The 12,381-nt window shown below is 49.3% G+C and overlaps 1 protein-coding gene across 15 annotated transcripts in view; it reads right to left on the bottom strand.

The window, feature by feature from the left end:
* ZDHHC3 (zDHHC palmitoyltransferase 3) overlaps positions 1-12,381 on the bottom strand; it is a 60,240-nt gene that overhangs the window by 8,427 nt on the left and 39,432 nt on the right. For 6 of the 15 annotated variants that reach the window (XM_074031909.1, XM_045386382.2, XM_074031908.1 and 3 more), the window contains 3 exons: positions 10,095-10,191; positions 9,319-9,400; positions 5,564-5,694 (listed from right to left, as the gene is read on the bottom strand). In XM_074031909.1, the coding sequence (XP_073888010.1) occupies positions 5,564-5,694; positions 9,319-9,400; positions 10,095-10,166 (285 nt within the window). In that variant the 5' untranslated portion in view covers positions 10,167-10,191. Of the gene's footprint in view, positions 1-1,430; positions 3,123-5,563; positions 5,695-9,108; positions 9,193-9,318; positions 9,401-10,094; positions 10,192-12,381 lie in introns of those variants that run through there. The other 9 variants (XM_045386379.2, XM_074031907.1, XM_045386374.2 and 6 more) reach the window with 3 other exon arrangements.

Below are 12,381 nucleotides of genomic sequence, written 5' to 3' on the forward strand. Positions count from 1 at the left end.
AAAATTAGCCAGGCATGGTAGTACATGCCTGTAGCCCTGGATACTCGGGAGGCCAAGGCACAAGAATCACTTGAGCCCAGGAGTTCAAGGCTGCAGTGAGCTCTAATTGTGCCACTGCACTCCAGCCTGGGTGACAGAGCAAGACCTTGTCTCTAACAAAAAAGAGGAAGTATTACCAAGCCCATGCAAATATGCATAGATTACAGATTTGCTTGGATCTAAGCCTTTTGCATATTCAGTCTGGTTGCTATGAACACAAACCTGACAGAGTTGACAGAAGGCAAGCAAGCTGGGGATCACCTAACCCAACGAGCCACATCTTTATTTTTCACTTCCACTTCCCAGAGCCCAGGCTCTGAAAGACAGTGGCTACTACTGGTTCATTTTCCCATGAGTGCACCAAACAGTACTATTAGAACTCCTGTGTCCAAGCCAAAAGTTGGGGCGACTTTGTGTAGAAAGATGTCCTCTTTCATTGTATCTGGAAATGCTGAGGAGAGCTCAGGGATGCTTTTTCTTCCTATGTGGAAGCCAGGCAGGGAACCAATCACTATCCTGCAAATGATGGCCACATTCTTCAGTCGTTGTGCTCTCGGCAAACTGTTATCAGTCTGAATAAAAATGAAATAAAAATGCCAGGAACCTTGGGGTATTCCTATCTTCTGAGTGCAACTGGTCTGAGAGCTCAGAAACACTGACTGTTTCTAGCCAAGGCCTATACAAACCCAGACGCAGAATCCTATAGGATATCTGAAGGAACCCCACTCTATTGGAAAGATAAACATAGTATGCACAACTTCAAAGGATGAGTTTCTATTTTTAGGACTAAAAAAAAGTCCATGCATCTTCAGCACTGTCTGCTGCATTCCTTAGAAATGCCACGGGGAAAAGAACTAACCTGTGTTACTTTAACAAATGTCCTAGAAGATGGAGTATTACCAATCTCTCTCCCCTAGGGGAAGCCCAGAGCTGCAGCCCCGCTCTAGTCATTTAATACAATCACACTTCTTTCATATACCTAAGTGAACTGTATATTAAGAAAACAAATTTTTAAAGCATATGGAGAACAAATGCTATCAACTTGATCTAAAACAGCATTCTTTTTTAAAAATCTTAGCATCTCGGCCTTGCCCGTATCGCATGAACAGCACCATAGAGGCGAGTCAAAGTTGACTGACTCAGAAAAGCTCTTAGGAAAGCCCATCAACACACAGGAATTGATTCAGGCTGCAGAAAGCCAAGGAAAGAGGCCTGGTGGGGCAAGCTGGTTCAAGAGAAGGACCATAAATGTATTTTAAAACCCAAAAAATAAAGTATCCTCATTCAAGAGACGGAGCAATGAAACACCCAACCGGAGAAAACTCAAGTAGATTGTGGACAGTCGGCCTCCCGCTAACGGTAACACCTCAAGAGAGATAGCTAAATCAGAACAGGTTTTGGAAAAATTTTATTGCATTTTGTTTCCATGTGGAAGCACTGACAGAATTGAAAAGAGGCAGCATGTTCCACTTACTTTTCTGAAAAATCACATGGCTAGATTCACTTTCGCCCTACCCAGGACAGGATTGAATAAACCTTATCTTCTATCCCCACCCCAAGCAAAAGCTAAAAAAGGGGATTTCTGGCAACTGCTTAAAAAACAAATCAATGTGTGAGAATTCCCAGATGGTAAATAATCATATTTGTCATTTTTGTACTTGGAGGGCACTCCCTACCTCCTTCACCTCTCCCCACCACCACCACCTCCTTCAAACAAGACTGACACAGGAAGTGCCTCTCAAATGGAAAATCTATTCTGTCCCAGTGCCACAGGCTTAGGTGTGTCTGTGGATTCCAGCCAATGGTATGGCCATATGTCAACTTTGAAAAGGTGGGGACTGTGAGGTAACCCCAGCATCATGGTCATCTCCATGCCAGGACAACAGTCTCCCAGGTTAAAATACAGATAAGACACAGGTACGTGCACATTTATGGGGGTTAAATATCAGAAAGTGAATCCACTTTGAAGTTTATAAAATGAGAAGGGGATGATGGCAGGGCTGTACGTGTCGGGCACTGGTGCCTATTGCAGTCAGAATCCACACTGCTTAACTGACATCTTGCTGGGGAAGAGAGGGAGAGGGGGTGGTGAGAGAGGAAGCAGATGTAACAAAGGAAAAGGTAGCTTGCCTGAAATTGTGTAATTTTTTTCCCTCTTGATTGTATAAGGCATTTTGAACTGGAAAAATGTCTTTCCTTCACACTCTTCCAAATAATCACAGGGAATATAATTGCTGATTTAGAATATAAATAAGACCTCTTTCATCTCTCTCCCCACTCCGCCGCAAAATCATTCTACACACCCCAAGCCCATAAAGTACAAGGCAGGTCATTGCTTTGCGAGTTAGGAGGCAAACTGTGTCCAGCTGGGGGATGAGGTCGCTGTGCCAAGGTCCCTTCCGAAGGCTCCATCCCTGATTCTGCCCTTCTCAGGCCTCAAGGGGTAAGCATCCATCTTCGGTGAGGTTTTAAGTCCCATCGGGGAGCCTGTCACTGCCTCCTGGGCAGTGGGAGGTCAGGGCCCTCCTGGCTTGCCCATGCATCCCCTGCCAGGTGTCCGAACTATTCCATCCATGCACAGCGTCACATCCACTCAGTTAGTAGAATGGGCACAGCCCGAGACAGCACCCTCTATATTAGTCATGCCAGACAGACAGCAGAGAGAAACCAGAGGCCAGAGAAGTGATTTTAAAAGGAAAAGAGAGCAGCTTCGGTCACCAAAAGAAATCGAAAGGATGGTTTTTAAAAAATAAATGTGGGGACTTTTTTTTTTCTCTGCAATGCTCAGCCATTTTACTTGAGACATAAAAAAAGTTTTAAGAGTAGTTGTTTTGCTTTTTCGATTTAAACATTCATGAGAACAGATGGGACAGTAGTGCTGTGGTGTGGGCTTGTGTCTGAGTGGCCATGCTGGTCGGGGTCCTTCAGACCACATACTGGTACGGGTCTGCCTTCCCTTGGTCTGGCGTGGCAAAAGGGCTGGCCCAGCCTAGAGAGAAGGGGTGGCCAAAAACGGCTTTCATGTTCATCCATTTTGTTTTTTTAGCCCATCTTCTCTCTTCCTTTTTCAATTGTTCTATTCCCTGAAAACAAGAACAATCATACTTTCAGTCAAGCACTGCATTGCTGTGGTTTTTGGGGAGGGATGTCCACAGTGAGAGGTGAATGGAGTAAATATTTCCTTTTTAAAGCAACAAAGCTATCTACATAATACATCTTTCTCATAAAACGTGTTACTAAAAAAATTTCTCCTTTTCTTGGTGGGCACTCATTCACAAGTCCCTCCAAGAAGGGAGGGAAAAAGCAGCATCATCAGCAGCGCAGATGCCGCTGCGTCTAAGTATGCCAGGCCAGGGTGTGTCGCATCTCTCCAGCTCTGGCCCCTCGCTGAGCTCTGCAGAGGCACTCTTCAGAAACTGTGCTGAGCTGTGGATGGAGTGCTATGAAGGCTTTGTCACTAGAGGCCTCAGAGCTGTTGTGGAGCTCGCAATCATCATAACCAATGATGGCCGTTAATTTGGGAGAGGTTTCTAGGAAGTTTGAAGCTACCATGACCACTTTGCAGACAAAAAAAAAGTAACAAATCAAATGACTGCTCTGGTGCTGTGCGTCTCACCAGGCTGGGGGATTAAGCAGCACCCTGCTTAGTGGGGCTGGTGAGACACAAACTGAGAAGGTTGAATAGGAGTGACAGACCACGAATGAGGGGAGAAGTCACCATAGAGGAGGAAGGAGGAGTGATTAGTACAGATTAGAGGGTGGCATGGCCAGGCCAGCCAGCCTGGCATGGCAAAGGTCCTCCTAGTGGCTCCTTTGGGGAGAAGCATGGTGGAGACCTATGCAGTAACTGTCATGGAGCCAGTGCCACTTCCCCTGCTAAGTCTCAGGAAAAAACTGGGGCTGGGGGAAGAGCTGCTTCCTCCCCGTCTCCCTTCTTCAGATGGAGCTGGTCAAAGGGCAGGGCTTAAGAACAGGGTCCCTGCCCAGAGAGGCAGGAGAGAAGCAGCCTGGCAGAAGCCTGGCCAGGGGTCTGTCTGCTGTGGTCTCTAGTGAAGGGGTGCTGGGAGGACAGCCGAATTTGAGTCTGTCTTCACAACCTAGGGACCTGGGAAGGACACAGGGCAAAGGGAAGACACCCTTTCCCAGGTGGGGCAGGGCCCTCCAGCTTTCTCCTTTCCTTCCAACATAATTCTCTTTAGGAATAGTCTTCTCAGGGAAGAACGGCTAGGACTGGGGCCATGAGAGCTTGCCTTCTGGTTCCCCCAGACCGTGACCTGGCAGTATCCCAATGGCAGGTGGGTCCTGAAAGAATCCCCATCGGATTCCCTGTAGATCTTATGCAGAAAAGTTGGTCATGGTTACTGCTTGGATACAGGGCTGGATCTAAACTATTGGCTACTAGTTTTACAGAAACTCTTTTGCAATGACATCATTTTTTATAAAAGAAAAAATGTTGCCAAAAGCCCCGCAACCTTCTAAAAGTTGCCGAAAGACACGCACAATGGTCCTCTGGCAGTGGGCGGCACTGTCCCTTCTTTGCTCTGCACACGCTCCTCTAAGCCCACAGGGGAAGGCGCCCAGCAGCAGTGGGAGGATGTTGTCGTCCTATGAGCCCACTCCCAATGCTGACTACCCATAGGCCCAAACCTTCACCCAGAGCCCTAGACCACTGGTGAGAGCTGACCCTGAGAGGGCCTCAGGACATCAGGAGTCATACAGGGATGGCTCTCAACCTCATGGCTCTGCTTGCTCCTCACACCCAGAGCTAAGTGCCGCCCCTTTTTCCTATGTAAATCCCCAGAGAAATGCCCATATCACAGCCAGGGATTGACCACCTTGAGGTTTTCAGACACTTCAGGAAGGTCAGGAGATAGCAACAGGGGCACCAAGGGAATAGGCCCCAGTCTGGCACAGCCAGCAGCCTCAAAGCTTCCAGCGAAGGTGCTGTGGGCAGATGGGAGGTGGTGGTGGGGGTGAGGAGAAGGCAGTGGACGAGGACCAGGGCTGGGCCGGACAGAGATGACCCAGAGGCCAGGTAAAAGCCTGCTGCCCTGGGGGCTCAAGCAGACCTGTCTCCTGACTCTGCCCTCAGGACCCAGGCATGGCTGGCAAGCTGACCTGCCTGTCCCAGCTGGGTTAGGGCACCCTGTCAACCACTCTATTTCAAGCCTGTGGCCCCCAGATGGGAAGGGTGCCCTCAGTGCCTAGTGGAGTGTCTAATGCAGTACAGCATAAAGGAAGACCTGTCATGGGGGGATGGAAGGAAATGTGGTAAAGGCAGCCTTTCAGCCACGGCTGCTGGGCCGCACTCCTGGTGTGATCTGCTGTGGCTGCCCCAAGGCTGGAGGACTTGTGTGTGGATGAAGATGACCCAAATGTAACTGCAAACAAAGGAACTGTGCCCTGCACACCAGCGGCCTGACCACTGGGCTTCGGTCTGACTGTGAGCAGCTCTCCCAGCAACACTGACCCTGGGTCCTCCCCATCCCCAGGTGCGGAAATGGCGGGCAGAGTGCCTGCTTACCGTCTCATCTGTGCAGATGGAGTGCACCTGGGTCCCAAACATCACTGATGTGAAAATGAGGAAGAGTAGGCCCTCAAAGCACAGCAGGATGAGGAGAATCACCGTGGTGGGTGGAGAGAAGGAGCTGCACTCTGAAAGAGAAGACGTACACAGGGCTTGGTGCTGCCACCCACTGCCCGCTGCCCAGGTTCACCGCCCCACTGGGCTCCCACTCTCCCTCCCGCCTGCAGGCCTTCATTCCTCCTGGGTGCCACAGGTCCCTGGCCTCCAGGCTACGGTAAGAATCATCCTGGCCGACTCAACAGGCCAGGCCCCAGTCGGGGCTTCCCTTCCCTAATACAAATCATTCCTTGTTCACTGCCTCCAGTGCCAAGCACGGTGCCTGACACCTGGAAGGGCCCAGGAAGGCCTCTGAAGTGAGGCAGGAAGGCCTGACGACACCACAGGGGACCCTCCTCTCCTCAGAGAGCACAATGTAGGTACCCAGGTGGAGATGCCTGTCCAGTCCTGCTATGGCCATAGGTTTTCTGGGCATTCCTGTATGACATGCTGCCCCTCTATACCCCATCAGCTCATGGGCAGCTGTGGAGGATCACTTGGTGGCTTTGGGATTTTAAGCTTGGCAGGGGCAGCTGAACTGCCGGGGCTCAGCCTTGACTATAGTGTGAGGTAATGCACTGCCCCTGCTCCCAGGGACATCTGTAGCACCGAGGCCATCGGTGTCAAAGGCCAGGGAGTTGACCAAAGAGGCATGGGCCCAGAGTAGGTGCTTTCACTGTCCTGGCCTCCAGCCCCGGGGACCTGAGGCCAGTCCCACCATCTTCAGTCCTCCACCCACTCCACTGTGAAGCAGTGAGATTTGACTAGAGGTATGGTTTGCTTTTAAGCAGCAATCTTTTGTCTGAACAAAGTCTAAGTCAGAAACCCAGCGCATGGAAGAGAAACGCGAAGGTGCTGTGGAGATAGTGGGGGTGAGCAGGGAGGGGAGGGCCCTGAAGCAAGGTGGCCTGGGAGATGGTGCTGGCAGACAGGCTAGGCCCCTTGGTTGGCACTCTTCACCTAAGGACTTCTGCGCCTCAGTGCAGTTGCCCATGCTGGCTGAGCCTGGGCTGTGGTTTGTTTCTCGTTGCTTCCATACTTGTGTCTGTTTCCCTGGCTGGAAAGATCAGATCCTGGAGGGCAGAGTCGGGCTTCACTGATTCTGGGAATTAAGGGAGTAAGCACTCCATCCAAGCTGTCCTGCTGGCTCCCCCACGGGAATGTCAGGAGGGGCAAGGGAGGTCAAATGTGGGAATGAGCTTGGAAAGATACCAAACACCATGTGGGTGACAGGTAAGAAGCATCTCATCTACAATGCGTATCTCCTCAGGTTTCCCTGGGAACTTATCGATGCCTCCGAATGATTTCTCTTCTTGGCTCCTTGTGGGGCAGGGCTTGGTTGGGGTGGCCACCAGCCTGATGGGCTGGCCGTAGGTGGCTACAAGTATGATGGCCTTGGGCTGGGAAGGGTGTTGGGGAGAATGCGAGGCTCTGACATCTGGCAGACACCATGAGGTACAAATCCTGGCACCAATGCCTGATCATGAACTCTAACTACAAGGCCCATACTAATATTCTGTTCCAGCCCCTGTGTCTTCCTGTCCTTTGCATTGTGGAATTACCTGTTTCTTTCTGTACTTGTTTGATAGCTGCCTCTCCCACTACACTTCAAACTCCAGAAGGAGAGGGGCTTTGTTTTGCTCACTGCCGTACAACCAGCCTTGGGACAGTGCCTGACAACAAAAGGATCTGGGCAAGAGGTTTGGGCTTTCTGAGATTTTGTTTTCCTTTCTGTACAGGGGGATGCTTAAGAATTCATGAAAGAACATCTGCACAGTTTGGCCTTGGCCTGGCAGGAGCACATGGGGGTGCCTGCTGGACAAAGCACCTCCTTCTTATCTGCCTCTGCTGCCCTGGAGCTGATGGCAGAGCCCAGGGCCATGGCCTGTTCTCCCTCCTTGCAAAGCAGCAAGCATCATTCCTCTGTGGGCTGGGCCTCAGGAATTACCAACGGAGTTTGGGGAGGTAGGAATCAGATCAGGGAGTGTGGAACCACCTCCCTACCCTTCTTTAAATATCAACTCAAAGTGCCCTAATCCCGGGGGACAGCCCTCGGCCCCCGACTCACACCAGCTCCTATGGCCCAACAGCTTCACCAGGGCTGAGTAGTGAGGGCAGTAACGGTCATATACAGTCAACTCTCAGGCCTCAACTTTGGGGACTGACCTGTGCCTTCCCAGCCCAGCTGCCACAGAAGCTGGCGCCATAGAAGCCCACTCCATCAGGAATCTTGACCACAGTTAATCAAGAGCATGGCTGGGAGGGCCCTGACCATTGGAGTCAACCGACAGGGCTAAAAACCTTGCTCCAGACCTAGGCTTGAACTACAGGCCCTCTTCTTAGCTGAGTGATCTTGGGAACTTGTTCATCCTCTGTGAGCCGCAGCTTTTGTCATCTGCAAAATGGGAAGCATCTCTCCTACCTTGCAGGCTGGTTATAAAGGCAAAACAATACACCGCTCAAAAAGCCCTTTGGGCCATTCCTGGCTCCCAGTAGGCATTAATGAAATGGTCCCTTCCAGCACCATTCCATGACAGGGACATTTTGCCTCACTGATAGTCTGTGCTACCCCATCACCTGACCATGTCTGTTAACTTGATGAGAGGTGGGAGGTGTTTGGGATGATAAAATATCCTAATTGGACTCCCCTGTCAAGTCACCAAGGCCACATCTGGAGTAGATCTGGTTCCCCAGGCCTAGCAGAAGGCATGTACTTCAGAATGCTCACCAAGTGATCAGGAACTTGCTGGCGACTCACCTAGATAGGCAGAATGGTAAGTTCTGCACATACCCACTCACCCCTACCCTCCTCTCCTCTCTCTATTGTCTGCTAGCTTGACCTCTGCCATCTGACTTATGCCAGAATTGTGGGAAGAAGTCAGCATGAATAGGAAGAGCAAAAGTTCTAAAGACAGTGAAACAAAAAAAGGAGGTCCATAGAGGGAAAAGTAGAGGAAATACAATGTTCCTTGCTCAAGACGTTTGTCTCACAGATTGTGAGTGCGAAAGAGCCAGCCTAGCAGGTGGCCTCTCATTTCTTTTCCTCCAGCATCTATTGTTTTCCTTCAGGATCTGTGCAATCTTCTGGCTGGAGTTTCTTCCTCAGTATTTACACATTTCAGTGGGATGCCTCTAAAGCAGGAAGAATTATCTACAATCTTAATGTAAATTCACCATTATCAGTGTAAGCAGTTAAAAAACAACCATCACAAAAACCAAATTAATAAAGAAACTCCATGTCCTAGCCAGAAAGTAAAAAATGAATCTCTGCAAGACTGGAATAAAATGACCTTTGATTTAAGTGCCTCATGGAAAGACAGAAAACAAAACTTCTCTCCCAGCACGGCTCCCACGCACTGGAACCGGCCTCTGTGCTTGCTTGGGGCCTGCATTTTCCCTGGGCACGCCCAGTCCAGAGGGTCTGTCTGTCCAACTCACGACTTTACCTGTCGAACTGACGTTAAGGGGCTGCATTTTTTCATGAAGAGAGATTCCAGCCTCTGCCATTTCTTCCCTGTTCAGTCCATAGGCTTTCAGGAGATTTAATAAAATGAGGTTGGCCCCTGGTACCATGAAGGAAATAAAGAGCCTCCCTGCCCCCGCTCAGGTCACACACCCACCCTGGAGCAGGGAGGAAAGCCTCGGCACATACTCACTTGTCCAATCTTCTTCAAAGCAATGCAGGAAGTGGAATCCCACCATGATGAGGGCGTGCAAGGAAATGAGAGCTATGTACATCTGAAACAGGAAACCAGTGCAGATACCATTGTTGTAAGAATCCTCTGACCTCATGGGCTCCCGGGACAGGGGCACTCAGAACTTGCCACTCAGGAACACTTAGCTAGGCCGAGGCCTGACCAGGAGGGACCAGAGGGCCAGCTAGTGATTCCCTACAGATCCCCCTACCCCCAGCCCTGGGTCAAGTGAGCAGTCATCTCCGGGAGTATGTGGAACCAGAACAGAAACAAGCCCGTCTCCCAGGCATGACCTGGGCTCCAGGCAGTCTGAGCTGCCTGGGACGGGGGTTCAAGTCTGCTGTATCTCCTCCCTTGAAAAGTCAGGGTACTGACTGCTGAGGGCCCTTCTAGTCCTTGCACTAAGTAGACTCCACCTACCTGCAGCTCAGGATTTGAGGTCATCACCCAAACTGCCTTCTTGAGCTATTTAGGTCCAACACTTGGCATGGGAGCCCAGAATACAGCCCTTGCTCATAGCTAATCAACTTGAATCAATTTTCTAAACGCTCAAGGGAAGGGCTTAGGAACAGGCACTTGTTGAGCCAGAGAGATCTTTGGCAGGAAGGTGGAGATCTACAGGGCCAGGCAGTATTCTGAACAGCAGCAAAGAACATCGTGAATGCTGAGAATTTTCAAAGGAACAAAGTGCTCCATTGCTTCTTGGGGGGCGGGGCAGAATTTGGAAGCTGACTTACTGTAAACAGGACGAAGTACTTCTGGTTGTTCTCGCCGACACAGTTGTTGACCCACGGACAGTGGTGATCCATCTTCCGAATGCACCGCTTACAAACACTGAAACAGCCCACAGGTCAGACCTTTAGGGTGTCCCCATGGTGTTGGGAGGGCCCCAGGGAACACAGAACCCATGGCACCTGCTCCACTCCTCTGAAATGGCTTCCTTGGGTACTGCCAGGGGTTTTCCCGGGTGTGTGTCACAGGGGGCTTGGGAGGCAGGGTCAGGACCCCAGGGGTGGCAGTCATTCCAGACAGGGGCACAGAGTCATTCTCCAAAGCCTCTTAGCTTGCTTAGCACATAAATAGGATGGAACTGACATGGCCAAGAAAGAGGCTGCTCTCCTGAGGTAATGGGGCTTACGATTTGGTTTCTTGAGGGAAAAAGAATGAAGTAGTTTCAAAAACTTGACCAAGTGGGCTAAGATTTGGAGAATGGCTGCTACTTATTTCCCCAAAAGACCAAACCACCAAGGGCTGGGTGGAAGTTCTAGAATCACTATGAGGTGCTACCAGGGAGGGCCAGGTACCTCCACCAAGGAAGGACAAAGGACAGAAGAGAGGGCTATTTCAGAGCAAGATCAAGGACAGCCGGAAGCCCAGCTCCAATAACTTTTTGGCTCTAAGATGACATCCATTGAGTCAAAAAAAAAAAAAAAAAAAAAGCAGAAAAGTCATTTGAGTCCAGGCACGGTGGCTCCTGCCTGTAATCCCAGCACTTTGGGAAGCTGAGGCGGGCAGATCATCTGAGGTCAGAAGTTTAAGACCAGCCTGACCAACATGGTGAAACCCTATTTCTACTAAAAATACAAAAATTAGCCAGGTGTGGTGGTGCATGCCTGTAATCCCAGCTACTCGGGAGGTTGAGGCAGGAGAATCACTTGAACCCGGAAGGCAGAGGTTGCAGTGAGCTAAGATCGTGCCATTGCACCGCACCCTAGCCTGGATAACAAGAGCAAAATTCTATCTCTCCCCACCCTCCAAAAAAAGTCATTTGAGCTTAACTGTTGACCAGATCATTTCGTTAATTTGCACATTTCTAACATTATTGGGATAATTCCTGGGTTGAGGCTATTTCAAGCTTATTTGATAGCAAGCATAAACCCACTCCCCCTTTGGACAATACAAAGTAATAATATGAAACAAGTGTCCAGGACTACTGGGGGCTTGAAAGCAACTGCTTCCCAAAGCTCAAGTTTAGAAAGACTCATTTGCCATGAGAAAGAAAAAAAAACTTTTTATCTGAGGAATGTGAGCCTGTTTAATTACTAGGCCTAGAGAAGCACTGAAATATGACAGCCTGTGACAGCAGTCACATCTCACACCCCACCTTTGAGATAAATAATTTCCTTTTTTTTTGGTTAGATAGGATCTCCCTCTATTACCCGGACTAGAGTGCAGTGGTGCGATCACGACTCACTGCAACTTCCCAAGTTCCAGCAATCCTTCCACCTCAGCCTCCCAAATAGCTGGGACCACAGCGCACGCCACCACACCCAGCTAATTTTTTTGTATTCTTGATAGAGATGGGGTTGCCTAGGTGGGTCTCAAACTCCTGAGCTCAAGCAATCCATCTGCCTTGGCCTCCCAAAGTGCTGGGATGACAGGCATGAGCCATTGTGCCTAGTAAATAATGACCTCTTGAAGCTACTAGCTATGTGGGCTCTAGACTGATGCCAAGTAGCCATGGAATGACACACACTCTATAGTTCAACAATGTATAGCCAATCACTAATCATTGTTGTTTCTGTAAGCCAATGACAGTTCCTGTCAAACAGCTTTGTATCAGCCCTTTTTCCCTTTAAAAACCTGCTTGTAAATGGGGAAAAGACGCCCTATTCAATAAATGGTACTGGGGATAACTGGCTAGCCATATGCAGAAGGTTGAAGCTGGACCCCTTCCTTACACCATACACAAAAATCAACCCAAAATGGACTAAAGACCTAAATGTAAAATCCAAAACTATAAAAACCCTGGAAGACAGTATAGGCAATACCATCCTGGACATAGGAATGGGCTAAGATTTCATGACAAAGACACCAAAAGCAATCACAACAAAAGCAAAAATTAACAAATGAGATCTAATTAAGCTAAGGAGCTTCTGCACAGCAACAGAAACTATCAACAGAGTAAACAGACAACCTACAGAATGGGAGGAAATATTTGCAAACTATGTATCTGACAAAAGTCTAATTATCTAGCAACTATAAGGAAATTAAACAAATTTACAAGAGAAAACCAATCCCACT

Source organism: Macaca fascicularis, chromosome 2, assembly GCF_037993035.2.
Source record: "Macaca fascicularis isolate 582-1 chromosome 2, T2T-MFA8v1.1".
NCBI classification, from domain to species: domain Eukaryota; kingdom Metazoa; phylum Chordata; class Mammalia; order Primates; family Cercopithecidae; genus Macaca; species Macaca fascicularis.